The sequence below is a fragment of the Lissotriton vulgaris genome, chromosome 8 (genome assembly GCF_964263255.1).
Source record: "Lissotriton vulgaris chromosome 8, aLisVul1.2, whole genome shotgun sequence".
NCBI lineage: Eukaryota > Metazoa > Chordata > Amphibia > Caudata > Salamandridae > Lissotriton > Lissotriton vulgaris.
The window spans coordinates 1,386,562,980-1,386,583,862 of NC_141696.1; the positions used below are offsets into that span (position 1 = coordinate 1,386,562,980).

General features: G+C 45.1%; 1 protein-coding gene across 3 annotated transcripts in view; it reads left to right on the forward strand.

The window, feature by feature from the left end:
- DOP1B (DOP1 leucine zipper like protein B) overlaps window positions 1-20,883 on the forward strand; it is an 870,802-nt gene that overhangs the window by 214,386 nt on the left and 635,533 nt on the right. For all 3 annotated transcript variants that reach the window (XM_086935393.1, XM_086935394.1, XM_086935395.1), the window contains exon 6: window positions 2,358-2,456. In XM_086935393.1, the coding sequence (XP_086791519.1) occupies window positions 2,358-2,456 (99 nt within the window). The remainder of the gene's footprint in view (window positions 1-2,357; window positions 2,457-20,883) is intronic.

Sequence of the window (20,883 nt, forward strand, 5' to 3'; positions counted from 1 at the left end):
GCCTGGAAACCCTCACGGGTGACAAGTAGCACTATACAGATCGACTGATTGATTAATTTACATTCTTCAAACACACTGAAAATGGTGTGGTGCGAGCTGGTAATGCCACTGTATCATGAATGGTTGGTTGCAGATATCGTGATGGAAAATCCTGTACATGACCCCCTTCAGATTCGGAACTCAGATTAGTACATTCTAATAGACCAGTAGCAATTCTTTAGCTTTTGCAGAGCTAGGAAGAGGAACACAAATGGTGAGGATCCTGAGTGTTGGGCCAAAGGCTTATCCAACTGAAAAAGAGGGTTTCCAAGCCTATTTACATCAAAATCTTCCTATGTAGTAGTCTGAAGGAAAATATATGTAGATTACCACTAGTTTGTACATTGTTTTATGTGCTGTATTTTATTCTGTTTGGAGATTTTTATTCTAAACCTATATCTATCTACAAGGTTTTTTAACTTCTAAACCCATATCTATAACGGGTGTTCTTCCAGTTGTGTTATTTATTTAATACATGTTAAATTGCAATCAAAACTACATGTAAATATATTTGTGGTGTATATTAGAATTTTTGTGAGATAAGCTACGAGATGTTTAATATCTTTGATGGAGAAGATACCTGTTTAAACAACTGTCTCATCCACTAGGATTGCCCACGACTCCATATAAAGACTGAACATGCTGTGGGGGTGGCTAGATTCTTGAGATACCCTACGGGGCTTTTTGATATGATGAGAGGAAATTGATTGCATTCTAACCAATTGTTTTATTTTGACTAAGAAGAAGAAGAACTGGTCAAGTATCTGTAGGAGGAGGGTGGGTTTTTTCATCAAGAAAGCAGAGAGCTTCAGCAAAGATTTTACATTTGTTTGATGCTATAACCAAACCTAGGACCTTATTGTTTTTGGTGCAGCATCTTCTTTTCCCAAATGTATTTATTGAGTATTGAGGCCACATATTTTCAATTTTATTTTTCTAAGGAGCATACCGCTGGTGATCCGGCTGAACCTACTAAGGAAAAGGGTTCAGACAAGGTTTCCTTAAAATGGCAATATTTCTGCAAATTTTGAGGGGACTAGAATATTTCTGGACACAAAGGTGGCATTTATCATTTAAAGTCAGCTGTTCATAATTATGCTGATTTTGCCACCTATTGCAAATGATGCCAGGAAGTGGAGAGAAACATTCTAGAAGGTAGGGTTTGAAGTGCTTATGATATTTTTTTCACATGAATTTGAGACACCGAACTCCGATGCGTGATGCTGTTCCCTTACATGATGGCAGCACATGATCATCGATCATCCAAGGCATGGTGTTCCACATAATGTACATCGTATTCAATACCTCTGTTCCACTGTCCCACTTGAAATGCATCCGAGAATAATAGTACGAAGGGAGTAAAGATGGTGGTTGCCAAGTGTTAAGTTTCCACTGTTACTGTCAGAAATGTGTAACAGAATGTAGACTGAAAATAAAATGAGTGACGGATTCTGAGATTTTGAATTGTGGGCCATTCAATGCCCAAAATATGTTTTGTGTGGAGCTTCCCCTTTAATTGTGCAAAAAGGCCGCCCCTTTACACGTTGTGCACCTTAGGTGTTTGGTCAGGCAATGTTGAAAAAGTAATTCTTCTGTCCCTTGCAAGGCTGTGTGCACCGGGCAGAGCATTTTAAATCCATGCTTTTGTTTCATTGGAAACCATTGGACCGACTTCAATATTGATCTTTTCAAACCAGTGCTGTCATGGTATAAAAATATTTGGCTAGTTAGTATTGAAAAATTACTAAGAAAAAGGGATTTTTTTTACCTACATGGCTTAACCTCTCCACTGGTTACCATCATCTGATTTCTTTGCCTTATTAGTTGATTTCAGTACCTGTAAGTAAATGCTAACTAGGGTGAAAGCCTTAACATGATATAACATGTGTATTTGTAAAGAGAACGTTCACCCTGAAAAACAGATGTTTATTGTTACTCAACTCATTGTTTATTGACCTCAGAAGGGTGAAAGGCTGAGTGGATCCGCCAGTATTTGTACCTGTGGCTATGATGTTAAATACAGGCTCCTACAGTTGATGCACTAGTCCACTAAGCCACCAGGCTCGGCTTGGAGAAGAGGTAGTAATGGATGGAGGGTTATTGTCAACATATGATACAATAATCTCTTAAGGGTTTGTAAGCACTGGAAGTAAGGAATTTTAAAATGTGTTTTAAATAATCATTACATGTGTGGATAACCTGTTATTTACATGCAAAATATTGCGTTTTAAATGTGAAATGTTTGTATAACTTGATGTACCTTTAAGTATGTAATATGTGTCTCTTGATTTGTATACTTTTTCTTTGTTTTGGTACAGATAAAAGCATTATGCCTTTCCGTCATGGATTCAAATGTTCTTGTCCAAAGAAACACTTTGGAGGTTCTCCTGTTCTTTTTTCCATTTTACACATGCTTGGTAAGATATTTATTTCAAGTTATTAATTCATTTTGTACTGAAATGATCACTTATTTATTAGTTTTGTTCTTTTGAATAATGCCTCCTTTAAGTAAGTAAAGATAATTAATTGCATAATATGCTTCATGGTTATGCTTTTCCGCTAACTCTCTTATTAGCGCAGGTGATATCAAGGCCATTCATGCTTCAAAAGTTGTATGGCGACCACAGTTAAAAAACCATACATAATGAACAGAATATGTTCATACAGATACTGTTTTGCAGCTTCAGGTCAGATAGCTCTCTGATGCTTTATAGTAGCACCTTAAATAATGAAACGTATATTTGCCTGCGTGATCAAAGAAACCACAGCTCATTAGAACTGTACTGATGAGTCCCTCAGTCTGAGCATAGAGTTAAATCCAGACTCGGCGCATACAGGTATGTCAATGTCAATGTCAATGTCAAATGCTTTTATATAGCGCACTTATCACCAAAAGAGGTCTCAAGGCGCTTTGCAAGAGAAAGGTATCAACCTACCAGAGCTGAGACATGTACACAAGGAGTCTATTATTCGGGAAAGAGCCACGTCTTCAAACCCCTGCGGAATTCCAAATGATTGGAGAAGGACAGGAGATGGATAGGTAACTTATTCCAAAGTTGAGGGGCCACATATGAAAAGGACCCACATCCATTCCTGGACGTCCGGACTCTAGGCTGGGACAGCAAGAACTTTGAACTAGAGCGGAGGGCTCTGGACGGAGTCTACCAAATTAGTTTTTTTGCTAAATAAGAGGGGCCGATGCCACGAAGGAGTTTGTGGGTTAGACTCAAGATTTTAAAATGGCATCTTTGGCGCACAGGTAGCCAATGCAGCTTTTTAAGGATGGGTTTGGAAGCAGACCCAGGAGGCAAACCCAACACTAATCTCGCAGCCGTACTCTGGATGGTTTGTAACTTGGTCATCAGTCTCTCATTTATGGAAGCAAACATCGCATTTCCATAATCAAGCCTGTTGATTATCAATCCCTGGACCAGAGGCTTTCTAGTTTCGGGTGGAAGCCATTTAAAGATTTTTCGCAATTGCCGAAGTATTCCGAAACACGTACCGGCTACTTTATTGACGTGAACTTTTTTTTTTTTCTTTTTCTTATATAGCGCCTGAGTCAATTCCCGAAGGGATATCTCCGCGCCTGTGCTCCTATCTGATAGACTCAAACATGATCATATGCTGGTAGCAGAAAAATGTTTCTCAAAACTGAGTGAATAGATAGGTTTTGAGATTTTTCCTGAAGGCTTCTAGGTTGGTGATTTGTTTCAGCATGGGTGGGAGAGAGTTCCAGAGAACAGGGCCTTTGTAGGAGAGGGCGCGACATCCTTGTCTGGTTCTTCTAAACCTTGGGACCTGTAGTAACTGATGACTGCTGGAGCGTAAAGTGCGTTCAGGGATGTATGGTACAAACTTTTCCCTCAAGTATTTGGGTCCTGTGCCAAACAGACATTTGTGTATTATGGAACACGTCTTGAATTCTATGCGTTGCCTTATTGGCAGCCAATGATGCTGGCGAAGAAGAGGACGAGAGGGGGTTCTTGGTTGAGCATTAAGAACCAGCCTCTCCGCAGTATTTTGGACCACTTGTAGTTTTTTTATTTGTTCCTCATTAGCCATGATAAGCAAGCCATTGCAGTAGTCCATCCTACTGATTACTAATGTCTGGACTAGTGTTTTCCTATGGTTATCGGGCAGGAATGGAAAAACACGCCGTAACAGCCCGATAACGCGGAAGCATGCTCCTGTGACTTGGTTGGTGTGTTCTTTGAATAGGAGTGCTTGATCCGGACGTACTCCAAGATTTTTAACAACTTGTTTCGGGCTGGGAACAGGTCCCAACTCCAAGGGCCACCATTCTGGGGACCATAGGAGAGTAGCCCCACCAAACAACATGACTTCCATCTTGGCTACATTACACTGGAGGTAGTTTCGTGCCATCCAGTCTGACACTGCTCTCATCCCATCTGCAAAAGATTTTTGAATTGCGGGTGTGAGGGTCTGGAAGGGGAACAGGAGTTAGGTGTCATCAGCATACGACACCGGGGTGAACCCGTATTTTCTTACAATGTCCGCCAAGGGGGCCACGTACACATTAAAAAGCATGGGGCTTAGGCATTTCATAGAGAGAGCACCGTCGAGCACGATGCCTAAATCTCGAACGGCTTCTTGGGCAAGGCCCTAGATCATGAGGCCACCAATCCTGGGACCAGATAGTCTTGGCCTTGCCGAATAGCAAGATTTCGGTCTTACTACAGTTGAGTTGAAGTCTGTTTTCACTCATCCAATTATTGATGTGAACCATGCATTTTTTAAACCAAGTGCAGGTTTCCAGGAGATTGGATCTGCAGGTGATAAGCACCTGCTTATCGTCTGCGTAAGACACCGTGGTGAAGCCGTAGGAGTTTATGATCTGGGCCAAAGGGGAAAGATAAAGATTAAATAATAAGGGACTAAGGATCGATCCCTGTGGAACCCCGACAGAAAGAGGGGTGTTAACAGATGCATGGGAATTCATCTTGACGTAGGAATGACGGTCCTTAAGATAATCCACAATGATGGTGTCAAAGGCAGTGGAAAGATCCAATAGGACCAAAATAGCTCATTCGCCTCTGTCCAAGGAGAGTCGGATGTTATCCACTATTTCAATCACCGCGGTTTCAGTGCCATGAGCGGCACGGAATCCTGACTGCGATGGATCGAGAAGTGCATGTGTTTCAATATAGGAAGAGACACGTTTGTTGACTAAATATTCAAGAACCTTCCCGAAGTATGGCAGTAAAGATATTGGTCTATAATTAGACAAGATGGAAGGGTCGCTATTGGGCTTTTTAAGGATCGGCCTGACCTGAGCCAGCTTCCAGCTGCTAGGAAAAGAAGCACTATCAAAGGAAGTGGTGAAGATATTGGTCAAACTATCTACTAACAACGGAAATAGCTAGCTGCACTTACGTGGAAGCAGAGAATCTGTAGGAGATCCTGATTTGATTTTTTTAAGTGCCAATAGCACTTCTGCTGGGGAAGTTGGTTCAAATTCTGTCATGGAAGGAGAGTCAGTGGTTTCAAGAGAGGGCTTAAAACTGGAGCAGGCCACCTCACTTAAAGCCTCTTTTTGAAGGGGAGGAGGGAATGAAGAATAGATTAGTTGAATTTTACTATGAAAATAAGAAGACAATGAGTTCACCCACTTCAAGGTGGGAGCGAAAGCTGATTGCTCCACCTGTGAGGTGGTGAATTCCCTAAGTATTTTATACAATTCTTTGCTGGATTGGGAGGCCTTATTTATTCTTTGCGTGATATACAGCGATTTGGCTACTTTTATTTGTTTTATATAGATAAAATGGATTAATATATAATTCTTGCGGTTTTCCGGCGTTCTGATCTTCCGCCATAACCTCTCCGCCGATCTGCGGGCCATTTTCTCACTTTTCAGAGTCTCGGTAAACCAAGGTGAGGCGATTCTTTTTAAATTGACTTTAGTTTCCGGGATGACTATGTCAAGAGTGTTGCAAATAAACATTTCTAATTGAATAGCTTTGTTTCAATATTATTAGAGCTATTGTCCGGGGGCTTAAAGTGCATCAGAAAGGCCTCGGGAGTCAATTTATGCCAAGGATGAATAGAAGTGGATTCTTTGTGAATAGAGGTCCATGACCTGGAAGGTTTAGGAAAATTAAAATGTATTAAAAAGTGATCAGTCCAGATCATCTTCAAAGGAGAGTCACAGTTTAGATCAGTTATATTGGAAAATATTAGATCCAATGAGTGACCCGCTTGGTGGGTGGGGCCTTGTACCTTTTGAGTTAGTCTCAGGGTTTCCAGGGTTGAAATTAAATGACAAGAATCAGTGTCATATAGTAACTCTGCATGATGATCACCTAATAAGATAAAATTATCAGTGGCCAACACATGAGAGGCTAAGATATCTAACAAATTGTTAGCAAAGTCGGATTTTCCTCCCGGTGGTCTATATACCAGGCCAGCTCTGCCTAACGACACAGTCTTGTATTTTATATTAATTATCAAAATTTCAAGCGTGTCGTTAGAAAACGAGTCAAGCCGGGTCACCTCTAAGGGGGCCTTTGCAGCTACTGCAATGCCTCCCCCTTGTTTTCCTGCTCTGTCTTGCCTAATCAGATGGTATTCACTAGGAAATGCCGTGGCAATATCAGAAGAAGCCTGACTATGAAACCACGTTTCCGTAAAGAAACCGATGTCAGGTTTCTGATTATCCAGTAGGCACCAGAGCTCTGGGGCATGTTTAGGAATAGATCTGGTGTTAAGATAGAGAGCGGTAAATGATTTAGTATCCGTATTCATACTAGTGTTGCTCAATTCCGCAGAAGGTATTTGTGTCTGAATGCAGATTATGAGATATGCTGTAATGTTTGCTCCTTGGTTTGTTTCCTTCTGACCTTGTTCCCGATATAACCTATTTATAACTTTATTTTTAGTTTTTGCATCAAAGTATAAACAGAGGTACATATCAGTATTGTCCAGCATATGTGATGTTCCACTTCCGGTAGTCACAAAGAACAATTTCAGACATATTGAATCTCATTAGCATAGCACTTTCCCTACCAGAGGCCTGCAGATATTTCAAGACTTCACTACAGAAGACATCCATGAGCCCTATGTCAGAGAAACATTCAGATCACAGTATGACGGTAGGTCAAAGCAGCAGTCCATTACGACCTCCATCGTCATCGTGCATCAATCAGGAGAGAGCATATTACATCCAGTAATCACAGAGCATTAATGCATAGCATCATCCCCATGCTGTCCCATATCATGAGCACCATGAATACAGGTTACATACATAACTACTGAACCTCAACCTCTACGTCCCCATCTGTCTCTACGCTGCCCTGTTCTTCTGATCCACCTACTAGGTATGTCTGAAGGGGTCCCCAAATATCTTTGGGTCTAATCACTGTAGGCAGTGTTTCTGCATGAACTGCATGTTGCTCCTGACAGTATGTTAAATCCGTGAACCATTCCTTAAATTTCGGTGCTCTTCCCCTCCCCCAGTGACAGACTACCCTTCGCTTTGCCAGCAGTAGTGCGATGTCAAGTAGTTTCCTGGATTGCTTAGGTATCTGCATGGTATACACTAATAGCATAATGAGTGGATCCCTGTCAAACGTGTGGCCTAACATGGTTCGTAGTCCCTCGTGTACCTGCGTCCAATATTCCCATACAGCAGGGCACTCCCACGCCAAATGCATACACCCTGCTCCATCAACCTTACATCGTGCACATTTGTCATCCGTCGCTAAGTGAAACCGGAGTTTCAGTGCTGGTGTATAGTAGAGTCGTTGGATAAACTTAAAGTGGATTATCTTTAGTCAGCAACTGACCGCTATGTTGGCAGTTGTACCACAACAATAAGCCCCATTGCTCCTCCGATATATCGCAACCCATGTCCTCGCTCCATCGTCTGCGAGCAGTGCTATCAACTGCCTGACTTTGGGCTTGTATCCCCCCATAGATACCGGAGACTGTGTGCCTCCCATCTAACGAGCTCAACATGCCATGCAGTGGGATGACAATCTCAGGTTCCCCTGGGTAATCTGGCAAGACCACCATAAGTCCCTGTGTCAGTCGAACATAGTAAAAAATGTCTAGTGGTGTGGGCTGCAGTCCCTGGAACATCTGTTCCCTGCTGCGAATCTCCCCATTTAAGAACAGATCCCCCCATGTGGCAATCTCAAGGCGTCTACACATAACCTGAAATCCAGTTTCCTGTAGCAGTGCCATCTCTGGATGGTACTTCAGTGGCATACGTGGGGAGTATAAAAACTTGAGCTGTCGTTTTTTCGCCATCCTCCTCCAGGCACCTATCGTGCTTGTCACTGTGGTGAGCGGTGTCTTAACAGCCTCCACCGGGCCATGTATGAGGCCAGCCAAGGGCAGCGGTCGAGCCACCCAGTCTTCCACTGCCAGCTGTGGCATGCAACTCGTTGGCACCATCCAGTAATAGGCATAGTGTGCCTGTGCGCTCATATAATATACCTCGAAGTCAGGCACATCAAATCCCCCCTTTCTCGTATGGTTGCGTTATGACAGTCCACTTTAGGCGTGGCTGTTTACCGCCCCAGAACAGTTGGAGCAATTCTGAACGCAGCGTCTTAAAGAAAAAAGTGCCTGGGTAATAAGGAACATTGAGGAAAAGGTATTGGAAGCGAGGCAGTACTACCATCTTGATCAGGGACGCTCTGCCTGCCATGGAGAGTGGCAGGGATATCCAACGGGTAACATTACCCGTTAACTTGGTAATGGCCGTGCCATAGTTTAGTCTGAGCGTCTCCTCTCTATACTTAGAGACCTGAATTCCCAGATAGCAGAGGTCCGTACTACACCACTCCAGCGGGTAGTCCAGCTGAAACTCCGTGACTGCGGCAGTGAGTGGAAAGATTTGCGACTTTCCCCAATTTATCTGTATGCCAGAGAGACGGCCAAATACCAAGAATTCGCGCAGCACTGGATTCAGGTTTGTTTGGGGGTCTACGACGTATAATGTCAGATCATCTGCATATAGTGAGATTCCTATTTGACGTTGAAAGCATTTGAATGCGCTGGCTTTGTGAAGCTGTTGTATACGACATGCTAGCAGCTCTAGCGCGATAGCAAATAGCAGGGGGGATAGTGGGCACCCCAGACGGGTACCCCTGGTAATTGACAGTGGTGTAGATAAATGACCGTTGATAAGTGCTTTGGCAGTAGGGCGAGTATATTGCAATTGAATCCATGCAATAAATATTTTAGGAAACCCCATTCTATGCAATATGGAGAATAAGTACTGCCATTCGACCGAGTCAAATGCTTTAGTCGCATCTAAAAAGACTGCAGCCACCGGAAACTCTGGAGCTATGGTTTGGATCATTGAAAACAGGGTGCACAAACTATGATTCGTGGATCTTCCAGGAACAAACCCTGCCTGATCCGGAAGCACTATTTTTGTCATTAGAAGGGATAGGCGCGTGGCCAGCACTTTGGCCAAAATTTTAGCGTCGCTGTTAATTAGGGATAGCAGGCGATATGAATCACAATCTGAGGGGTTCTTCCCGGGTTTAACCAGGGACGTGATGATCACTTCTCGCATCGAACAAGGTAACATCCCTATCTCTTTTATTTTTTTAAATATATTTTTTCTTTTCCAATTAAACACAATGTATAGACAGTGCAACACAATTTCCTATATAATTAGCAAACATTAAAAATAACTGAGTATTGAACATAACATTGGAAAAGAGCATTACAGCACTTCATCTTAATCGAATACTACCTAATAAATCACCCAGTACCTACATAACAATCCTAAATAATGAAAAAAAAAAAAATAAATAAAGACAATCAAAATTACTACTATAATTAATATGCATTACAGTACTTCAAACCATGCACAGTCTTACTGAAGTTACCCAAAACAGTATCATCTCATCATATCCCGAATCCAGCCCGCCACCTACTAATAGGTTCCCATATTCTTAACCCCAATTGCCTTCCTCTCCTGCCTTTCCTTGCATATATAGCTTTTTCCAAATTATACACTGCCAATAAGTTAGCAAGCCATACTTGCATACCAGGTGGGTTCTTATCCAACCATGCCCTTGCTATACAGAGTCTATATACAGCCATGGCAACAAATATGAAGTCTCTCTCCAGAAAGGTATCCTCCACTACTATTCCCAATAGTATCTGGGCAGGTTTAAGGGTGATTTTCATATCTAGGGATGATTCCAAAAATCTCTCTATGTCATTGATTAAGGAATAAAGCTGAGGACATAGGGCAAACATATGTACTATGTCAGCGTCTAGTGAATTACAACGTGGGCACGAGATCCCCGTAGTGCCGCCCCACTTCGCTATTCTGGCTGGAGTGTGATAGAGTAAGTACAGAGTTTTGTATTGTTGTGACTGCAATGGCGCAGAGCAAAGTATAGTTCTTCCTAAGTCCAGTGCCTCCTGAAACCATCCAACTTCTCCATCCAATTTCTCTGCCCACTTACAACCATACTTATCCCTATCATCCTGCTTTAATTCTACGAGGCTTGCATAAAAGCTACGTATTGAGCGATCTCCCCCTAGCCTAATCTTCTCCATAATATCCACTCTATTAAACCCGGTCCGTCCACCTAGCTTCGTTCCCAGAAAACTCCTTATCTGCAGGAATTTAAAGAAATCCCGTCTATCTAATCCGAACCTCTCCATTAACTCTGTAAACTGTACAAAGCCTCCTAGATTCATCACATCTCCTACCTGAACAACTCCATTCGCTGCCCAACCCTCCATTGTCCTGTCCCCGAAAATTTCAGATGGAAAAGACCTATTTTTCAGCAACCTTGTATACCAGTTAAACCTCCCTATACCCACTTTCTTCATAAGAGCAGTCCAAATCTTAATTCCAGCTTCCAATGTCTTGAATCTAGTTCTTTTATAATAACCAAACTCTGTGCAGTATAAAAAACAATTTTCCACCTCCTCCCCCAAGACTGCTGCATAAACCCTATCAGAGCTGTCCGTCGTTCTCTGATCAAGCCCTGCCCCTCCAATCAGCCCTTGAAGGTATTGAGTCGCGGCTGCCAGATAATATAGCCTGAAGTCAGGTGCTCCCCACCCACCTCTCTCTCTAGGAAGGGTCATGAACCTATATGCTCTACGGGTCTTACCCTGCGCCCATATAAATCTATTAAGTATAGCTTCCAGAGTATTAAACCATTGTCCCTCAAAATAAAGGGGTATTGCCCTAAACAAATATAAAAACTTGGGCAATATTAACATTTTAATAACATTCGTACACCCCACTAAAGAGAGATGCAGGTTATTCAATCGTTCCAAGTCCAGCTTTACCATACTCATCAAGGGGGTCATATTCTTCTGTACCACAGTACCGAGATCCGCTGAGATTATCACCCCCAAATATACCGCCGACCCCGTGACCCTTTGATCCGTACATCCCACAACATGTTGATTACAGACTATTTGGGTTTTAGCCGTATTTAGACTATAGCCTGAAACCTGACCAAAATTAAGAGCCTCAGCTTCAACCGCTCTAATAGCTCCCTCTGGGTTAGATGTCAACACAGCCACATTGTCTGCGTAAGCCAAGGTTTTAGCCACGCAGCCCTTCAATCTCATTGGGGGGGATCGCCTGATTACCTTCCAACCTACGCAAAAAAGGATCTAAGTATAATGCGAAAAGAAGAGGAGATGAGTGGCAGCCTTGTCTGGTTCCTCTTTCTATCTTCACTGCCACTGAGTGTCCTCTGTTGACCCTAATTCTGGCGCTAGGGTTCTTATATAATGTTTACAGGGCTTTAATAAACCGCTCCCCTATGCCACCCCATCTTAAAGTTTGCCATAAATATTCCCAGGGGACCCTGTCAAAAGCTTTCTCAGCATCCAAAAACAATGCCGCCATAGGGTCTCCCAGGATACCAGCAGCGTCGAACATTGTAATCACCTGCCTTGTATGCACTGTAGTACCTTTGCCTGGTATAAACCCATGCTGTGAGCAAACTACCAAATTCTCGACAACCCCTGCTAATCTCTTAGCCAGCATTTTCGAGTAGACTTTAGTGTCCGCATTCATCAGCGTAATCGGTCTGTAAGACCCAGGTTGAATTGGGGGTTTCCCTTTTTTTAAAATCACCATAATATCAGCTCCGCCCCATGAGTCAGGTACTGCCTCTCCAATTTGAGCTAACTTCATAACCCCAAACATATCAGGCCCCAGAGCACTAAAGAAAGTTTTATAAAATTCCACCAGGATCTGATCCGGGCCCGCAGCCTTTCCAGGAGAGAGAGTACCCAATGCCATTGATAACTCCTCCATCTGAAAGGGTGATTCCAGCTCCTCCTTATCTTTCTCCACCATACAAGGCGGAATAATGCCGCTTAAATACCTTTCAATCTTTTCTACCTCTCTTAGACTGCCCTCCTGGTATAACTGCGCATAAAATCGCCTGAACACCTCCCTCACCCCTTCTGTGTCTTGGATATTAACCCCCTGTTCGTCCCTAATTTCCATGATATCCGCAGCTGCCAATCTCTGCCTAGTGCGGACAGCTAGCAAATGTCCCACTTTCTCACTGAGCTCATATGCTCCTTCTTTCTTAATTAAGTAGTTGTCTGCTGCTTGTTTAGCTATATATTCTATTGCTGAGGCTTTTAATGAAACGATTTTAAGTAAATGTTGTTCCAATGAGAGCTGTTCTTCTATAGCTACTTCCAATTCCTCTTCTGCTTTCAGTAATTCACTATTTATCCCCTTAATTCTGTCTTTTTCCTTCTTCTGAGATGAGAGTACGAAGCTTAGGGTCTCTCCCCTAACCCATGCCTTAAAGGCATCCCAAACCACTCCTGATGGTGCCGTACCTCTGTTAATGTCCCAGAATCTCTTAATCCAACCCTCCATATACCTCCTATACCCCTCATCCGTCAAAAGTGCTCTTTCAAAAGTCCATTGTGCTTCCTTCCTCCCCCCTTGGCCTATTTTAATAGTTAGAATAACAGGGCTATGATCCGACACCACTCGCGGTTGTTTTTCAATCTGTGCCCCCCCGATCAAGGATCCCGAGATCAGAAAATAGTCTAGCCTAACAAGCACTCTATGGGGAGCTGAATAGAATGTGCTGGGGTCTTTATTTGGGAGAATCTTAATCCATGGATCAGTCAGTGAGTTATGTGCAACAAGCCCTGCTATAGCCCTATATGTTTTCTTCTTCCTACCTCCGTAATGACCCCCTGCCTGTAAGAATGAACTCGAGGGATCATGAATGTTTAAATCTCCACAAAATACAATTGGTTCTGACCAGTGTGCTAGCTCTGCGTCCAAGTAATGAAAAACCTCAGGATCGTCTTCCGTTGACCCGTAGACTGTTGCAAGGGTAAATTTGTCACCTTTAAAACTTAACTCCACAATCACCCATCGACCCCACTGATCCTCCTTCTTCCTTATTACCACCACGTCTCTACTTCTGCCTAAAACTGCTACCCCCCTATTTCTAGACCCTTGTTTAGAATTGGGCAGAACCATGAACCCTAGCTGTCCCAAAAGGTAATTCTTAGATGCCTCCACGTGTGTTTCTTGCAGACATACTAAATCTAGTCTCAGCAATCTCAAAAGTGCAGCCACTCTTAGCCTTTTAGCAGAGTCGTTCAGACCACAAACATTTATAGTGGCAATTCTACAGCTCATTTAAGGGATATCGTACTTTTCCCGGGGACTATGAGACCATACATAAACAGCTGATTCAAATTCTTACTATTCTTACTAATGTGCTGAAATAACCGAATAAAGTGTGTGTTACACTGTCCACCCCTGTGTTGTACTAAACATTGTGCCGTTTTTCCTCTACATTTTTTATTTCCCCTTAACCCCCTTAACCCTCCCTGTCCCCCCTTCTCCTCCCTTCCTGACCCACCCCCCTCCCCCTCTTTACAGGCAAATAGGTCCATAAGACCTATGTGTGATCGCTGCAGATCGTGGCTGTCGCTAGCCACCCCCTGACCCCCCCCACAACCCCCCTCTACTCCCCTGTCTTTTTCCCCCATATACCTATCCTCCCCTTTCCCTTTCTTATTTTCTTTCTTAGATACAGTGCTCTGTGCTTCTTTTTAGTGTATAAGCCAATAACATACATTTGAGAGCTTCAACCATTCTTCTGCTGTTTAAGCTCTTCCAAGAACTGCTGAGCCTTAACCTCCGACCAAAACATTAGCACCTTCCCTCTTACGACCACCTTCAGTCTTGCTGGAAATAACAGATACGCCTCAGCACCTACTGCCTGAAACGGTTTGATAAGCTCTCTCAACCTCCATCTCCTCTCTACCGTCACGTGGCAGAAATCTGGTCTAGTGAAGAAGGTAGTCCCCTCAAATGTCCGCCTATTATCTGGCCTTGCTTTTTCCAAAAGTTCTTCTCTGAGGAGATAGTTGCCTACATAAATCAGGATAGCTCTGTGTAGAGGTGGTTGTTCCCCCCCACCCCTGGCTTTCTTGACTGTGAATGGGAATCTGTGGGCTCGTTGAACCTCCTTTTCCCACTGCCAATCGGACTCCGGGAATGCTCCTTTTAAGAGATTTACCACAAACTTTAAAACATTCTGCCCTTCTGTCCCTTCTTCCACTCCCAAGAGGCGAACGTTGTTCCACCGCTGGCGGTTTTCACATTCCTCCATCTTCCAAAGCAAGTCTTCCGCTATCTTTTCTTGAGTTCCTTTAAAGTCCTGCCAGGCTTCCACCTCATCCTCTAATCTCCCTGTCCTCTCCTCCACCTCCGTAACTCGGCTTACAATACCATCATAAAGTTTGTTGACTTTTTTTAAAGTATTATGGATTTTTTTCGTTGCATGCCTTGCCCTTCGACTTTCAGCTCTAGCCTCCCCCTGCATTTGCTTTAAAGTACTAGTGATCATGTCCAAGGGAGCTTGCAGCTGTGCTGGAAGTGGGGTTACATCAGAAGCGACTCCGCCTGCGTCCCTTTCTTCCACATACATCTGCGACGTTGCTGAATAGTCCCAGAGAAGCTTCTTTCCTCCCCCCGCCGGGGATCCCTGTCCTTGCCCATGCTTTCTTCCCTTTACCCTTCTTTTTTTCTGGGTACTTTCCTTCCCTGATGAGCTCATGCCTGAAGTAGTCTCTCCGTCCTCCTCAGTGTCAGACTCACTCATTAACGATTCGTCCGTGTCTTCATTAACTGAAAAAAAACAGTCTCCTTCAACTGAGCCTTCTGCCCCTTCAGAAACATCAACTGTCTTTGATGATTTGCCCTTTTTTGCCAAACTGACCGTGCTGCCCCATGACTTTCCAGCTTTCATTTCAGCCTCAACCTGCATAAGGGCTTCAAGCATATCGGCATTCCCTGCAGCTTTAGCCATATATTCTACATCATGGGGTTGGTTTATCACCATTCCAGCCTGCTCATCGCTGTGACCCTTACCAGCATGTATGTTCAGCTCGAGATCCACAGCTGCCTCACCATCCTTTTCCCCTCTCGCTCTGTCAACTCCAGCTTTGCCTCTGCTTCTGCCATCACCGCCGTCCTCGCGGTCTGACTCAGTGCGTGGCTGTTGCCTAGCGACCAGAACAGCGTCTGCAGGAGCGTCCTCTGCAGCGTCCTCGAGGACGCCTCCGGTGCCTGCTGAACCACCATCGAGCTGCATAGAGTTTTTTGGGGTAAACGCCTCAATCACGGTAGGCTGCCTCATACCCATGTCTCTATTCTTGCCCTAGGGACCCGCTGCCTGATTTTCCGCGTTGCTTGCACTTTCTTTGATTATTACCGCGGGGCCGCTTTTAGATCGTTCTTGTACCGGCGCCTTGCCGCGTAGCTCTGCTTTCTTTCCTTTCGGCGTTGAGGCTGGGGCTGGGGCAGTTGATTTCCGTATGGCCCCCGGTGCCCTCTGTGACCCAGATCCTGCCTCGATCTTCCCAGGGTCCGCATTCTGCTTCTGCTTGCCCGAGGAAAAGTCCGGCTGCGGTTTATTTTTTTCCTTCTCCTTCTCCTTTTCTATCTTCGAGGGTCGCGGTGGTAACGGCATCTTATTTTCAGAATACTTTCCACTAAGACGACTTGCTGCTTTTAGTTGCAGCCAAGAGAAGCCGAATCTTCTATTGAGCACTTTTCTGACAAAGGATAATCCCAGCAGACTTATGCGAAGCCAGATCTCAAGCGCCATCTGGGGAGCAGGGATTCATCCTAAATATTTAGCCTACAGGGGGTATAGCCAGGAGGTAGTCAGGAGCGACTCCTCACCACAACCTGTCAGCGGCCATCTTGCCCCTCACTCGTAACATCCCTATCTCTAATGATTCCTCATAGACCTCCTTAAGTACAGGGGCCATTGTATCGATGTATTGCTTATAGAATTCAGCAGGTAGGCCATCATTACCTGATGCCTTACCGTTTTTTTGTGACATTATGGCGTCCCTAATCTCATCTAGCTCCAGAGGAGCACTAAGGAATGTCCTATGCAAGTCACTGAGCCAGCACAGTGCAATGTCATCTAAGAAGGGTCCAACCTCCTCTTCGTCTAGCCTCTGTGTCGAATATAGTGATTCATAATGTGCCTTGAACACTTGTAATATGCCTCTGGTGTCGTGGCATAGTTCGCCTCCCTTCTCGATAATTTCCAGTATGTTGGTGCCAAATTGTGGGTTCCTAGTGAATTCTGCTAGTGCCCGACCCGGCCTTTCACCCTCACAGTATCTCCTGGCAACCCAGTGTTTACCTCTAAATTTCGCCTCCCTTGCTGCCTCTTCTTCATACTTTGACAGTGTAGCCCTAAAATCTTTTTGAAGTCTCCCATCATCCCCTCTTGCCATCCGTAGCTCCAGCTGTTTCAACTCCTGCTCCAATTTGCGTAAGGTACCTTTTATGTCCCGTAGCACGCCAAAGCTTTTGGAAATGCAGTAGCCCCTAACCGCGACTTTGAATGCTTCCCATATTACCTCTACGCTTTCCACCGACCCTTTATTACGAGTGAAGAACGCAGCAATCTCGTCTCCTAGTTCTGTCTTGAAAACCTGATCCAGCAGCGCCATGGGCTGTAGCCTCCACGGGGGTCGGGTCTGTTCGTAGCCGGGCATTCGTATCTGCGCTAAAACCGGGCAATGCTCTGAATATGTCCTGACTAAATGGATAACCTTCCCCATATCAGTACTCAGTCCTCGGGACAGGAGACAATAATCAAGTCTGGCCCATGTACCAGTGTATGACGTAAAGTGCGTCCCTTCTCTTTGCACACGGCGTGAAAAACGCCAGCTATCAATTAGCCCTCCCTCCTCTATTATGCCTTTTAATACATCTCTCGCCTTGCAATTGTATTGCATACATCCATCAGCCCTATCTAGACCAGGTGCCAGAGCTACGTTGAACTCTCCTCCCCATATAACATTCATTGAGCCGATATTTATAACCTTCCCCCATAGTATTGTGAAGAACTCCGATGTATCGACATTTGGTGCATAACAATTGACAATGGTTACAGTATCAGTCCCAATTCTTCCCCACACAATTACATATCTACCTTAGGTGTCTGTTATGTTTCCCAGCATGGTGAAGTGAATCGACTTCTTAATTAGCACAACCGTGCCTCTAGCATATGATGAATAGGAAGAAAACACCCTAATCTGTGCCCACCTGCTAGCAAAAGTATGACTCGGACAAGGTGGCAGGTGCGTTTCCTGTAGCAACGCTATGCTTGCCTGTTGTTGTTCCAGGTAGGCTAGGACATTCCTCCCTTTCCTAGCATCGTTGAGACCTCGTATGTTCCAGGATATTACTGTCAAGTAAGGTGTCGTCCCATCCTCAGCTATTCCTGCCTACCTCTTCCCATAGCAATCCTGCAAAAGCACCATGCTCTATCCTGTCATCGCATCTTTGTGTCTGGTTATGTACCTGATATGTTACCATTTCTCTGAACCTAGTAAACTTAAACTTCCCCATCCCTCCCTTCTCCCACTGACACTCCCAACACGTGTCAGACATTCCCTTCCCTTCCCTCTCCCCCTCCCAGCATATACCAAAACCATTACGTAACTGGGGTTTTCCCATCGGGGCGATTTCACCCAGGTGGCACACCGTGTTCCTTACTGTGCTCCGAGTTCCGCACAGTCTGTGCAGTGTCCCAGAGCCAGCAAGGTTGTCCAACTAAGCTTCTTCATACTTTAAATCCTACCCATAAGTATAGCAAACTGTCGTATCACATCTCCATCTCCCAACATACTGTCCCAGTCTGTTGTTTATGTTAGTCGGCAAACAATTGGCTCACTGTGATAAGCATAACTATACATTACAACTAAGCAGCCGTGCATCGTCCTCTCTGCGATCCTCTGCGCTTGTATCTTGATCCATTCGCCGTGTCTCTGTTTATGCCATCTGCCTTTCCCAGCTTATTCTACATACGAAAGCAGTGCTTCTTCCTGTGCATTTTGATCCTCAGATTCAGCTTTTCTGCGCTTCAGTGTCTTCAAAAATGTTTCCACCGATTGTGGTGTCGCATGTATAGTTTGCATACCCTGGTAAGTGATTCTCAACTGTGCTGGGTATAGCAGCGCATAGTCCACTTGCTCCTGTCTCAGCTTCTGTTTCACAGCGTTGTTTTTTCTCCGTTCCTCCTGCACCTTTAATGTGAAGTCAGGGTATATGGTGAACGATACGCCATCGAAATTAAGTTGTCATTTCTCCCTTGCAACTTTTAGCACCACGTCCCTGTCACGATAGTTCAAAAGGCGCGCTATGATAGGCCGCGGAGGTGCTCCCGGCCGCGGTCTCGGCCCTAACGATCTGTGGGCCCTTTCCACTATGAATTGTTTGGATAGCGCCTCTTCCCCAGCCATTGCCATTAGCATCTTTTCCATATATAGTTCCATTCGACCAGTATTTGTACTTTCAGGCACTCCTAGTATGCGTACATTATTTCTGCGACTACGCGCTTCAATGTCCTCATTCTTTGCATCTATAATTTTCATTAGTTTATCCATTTGCGTCATTGCCGTTTTAAGTTGCGCAGTGACGTCCTCCGAATCTGATATGCGCTGTTCTGCTTCCTTGAGCCTTGTGTCATGACAATCGAGTTTCTGCTCTATATTGTCCATGCGCGTCGAAAGTGTATCGACTTTGTCAGCAATGGTGGCAAACGATACGCCATCAAAATTAAGTTGTCATTTCTCCCTTGCAACTTTTAGCACCACGTCCCTGTCACGATAGTTCAAAAGGCGCGCTATGATAGGCCGCGGAGGTGCTCCCGGCCGCGGTCTCGGCCCTAACGATCTGTGGGCCCTTTCCACTAAGAATTGTTTGGATAGCGCCTCTTCCCCAGCCATTGCCATTAGCATCTTTTCCATATATAGTTCCATTCGACCAGTATTTGTACTTTCAGGCACTCCTAGTATGCGTACATTATTTCTGAGACTGCGCGCTTCAATGTCCTCATTCTTTGCATCTATAATTTTCATTAGTTTATCCATTTGCGTCATTGCCGTTTTAAGTTGCGCAGTGACGTCCTCCGAATCTGATATGCGCTGTTCTGCTTCCTTGAGCCTTGTGTCATGACAATCGAGTTTCTGCGCTATATTGTCCATGCGCGTCGAAAGTGTATCGACTTTGTCAGCAATGGTGGCAAACCCCTGCCTCATTCCAGTAAGGATGGTAGCCAAGTCATTGGACGCCTTCGCTCCACCCCCGCCTACTGTATCTGCCGCGCTATCCTCTTCGCCTCCAGGCGCGTTCTTTGCAAGATTCTTTTTCGCCTCAAAAGTTAGGCGAGGTTGTCGTGCGTCTGGTCGTCCCATGGTCACTCTCTGCTCTCAGTGTTGCCTTAATCCGCCTCCGCCGTTGTGTAATCTGTGCGGCAGTTGCGTCGTCCCCGCCTTGTATCGTTGGGGCAGGGTATCCGCTCTCGCGAAACTCCGCTTCTCTTCAACAGCACGTAGATCCCAATTTGCAAATGATCAGCAACACAGCAGCTGTGCTATGTCATATATAGCAGGATTAGGGCAACCTTCCCTCCTCCTCTCGTATTTTCGCGCCTTTCTCAGACGTGCAGTAGGAGGCTACGTGTATTCATAACCCAATATCTCGCTTTAGTAGCACACTACACTCTCTATGAAAACTGTCTGTGGTTCTCTGATGCTTTGTCTACTCCTCCGCCCTGTGGCCAGTGATCCCTGCTTCGCCCGTTAGCTTAGTCCATGGGAGCTTTAATGCAATTGTGCTCCAATTAGTCTGTGGTCAGTGAGGCAAGTCAGCATTTGCGCTCAGCCGCCATGTTTGCGCGCCTTTTTATTTTGCCGACGCAGGGCCGTTGCTGTGTGAGTATATCCCTGAAGTCCCTGGTCACCGAGCGTGAGCCTGCCGTCCTCTCAGTGCAGCTCCTCGTATTTTGCCGTTTGCCAGTAATTCAGGGCTAGGTAACATCCACTCTCTGCCCTTATCTCGCCTCGGATCTGTGCCAGCCGCTATCGTGTCAAATGTCTCCCAGGGTGTGTGGTACCGCTTGTCCATATAGTTCTGCTGTGTGCCGGGTCGCGTAGCTCTGCTGCTGGGGGGGTGGAGGTCGGGCGTCGCCGCCTCGCACTCACTGCCGTCAGTCTGGAAGTGCCCTCCGGCGTTATAATCCTCCCGCGCGCAGGCCTCTCTCCGCTCCTCCACACGGCCTTTCGTCAGCACCGAAGCCCCAACCCTCGCCTGGAATTCTTGCCCGTCGCTGCTTACCAGACTGCTTCCTGTGACTTCTCGCTGTAAGATATCAGCCCTCGGCACCAGCTCCGCTGCCGCAGCTTTCCTTGGCCTCGACCTCCGATGACTGTCCGCACTAATCTGCACTGCTGGGAGCCAGAATTTCTCACTATATTTAGGATTTAATGACGGATAATTAATGTGTACGCAGT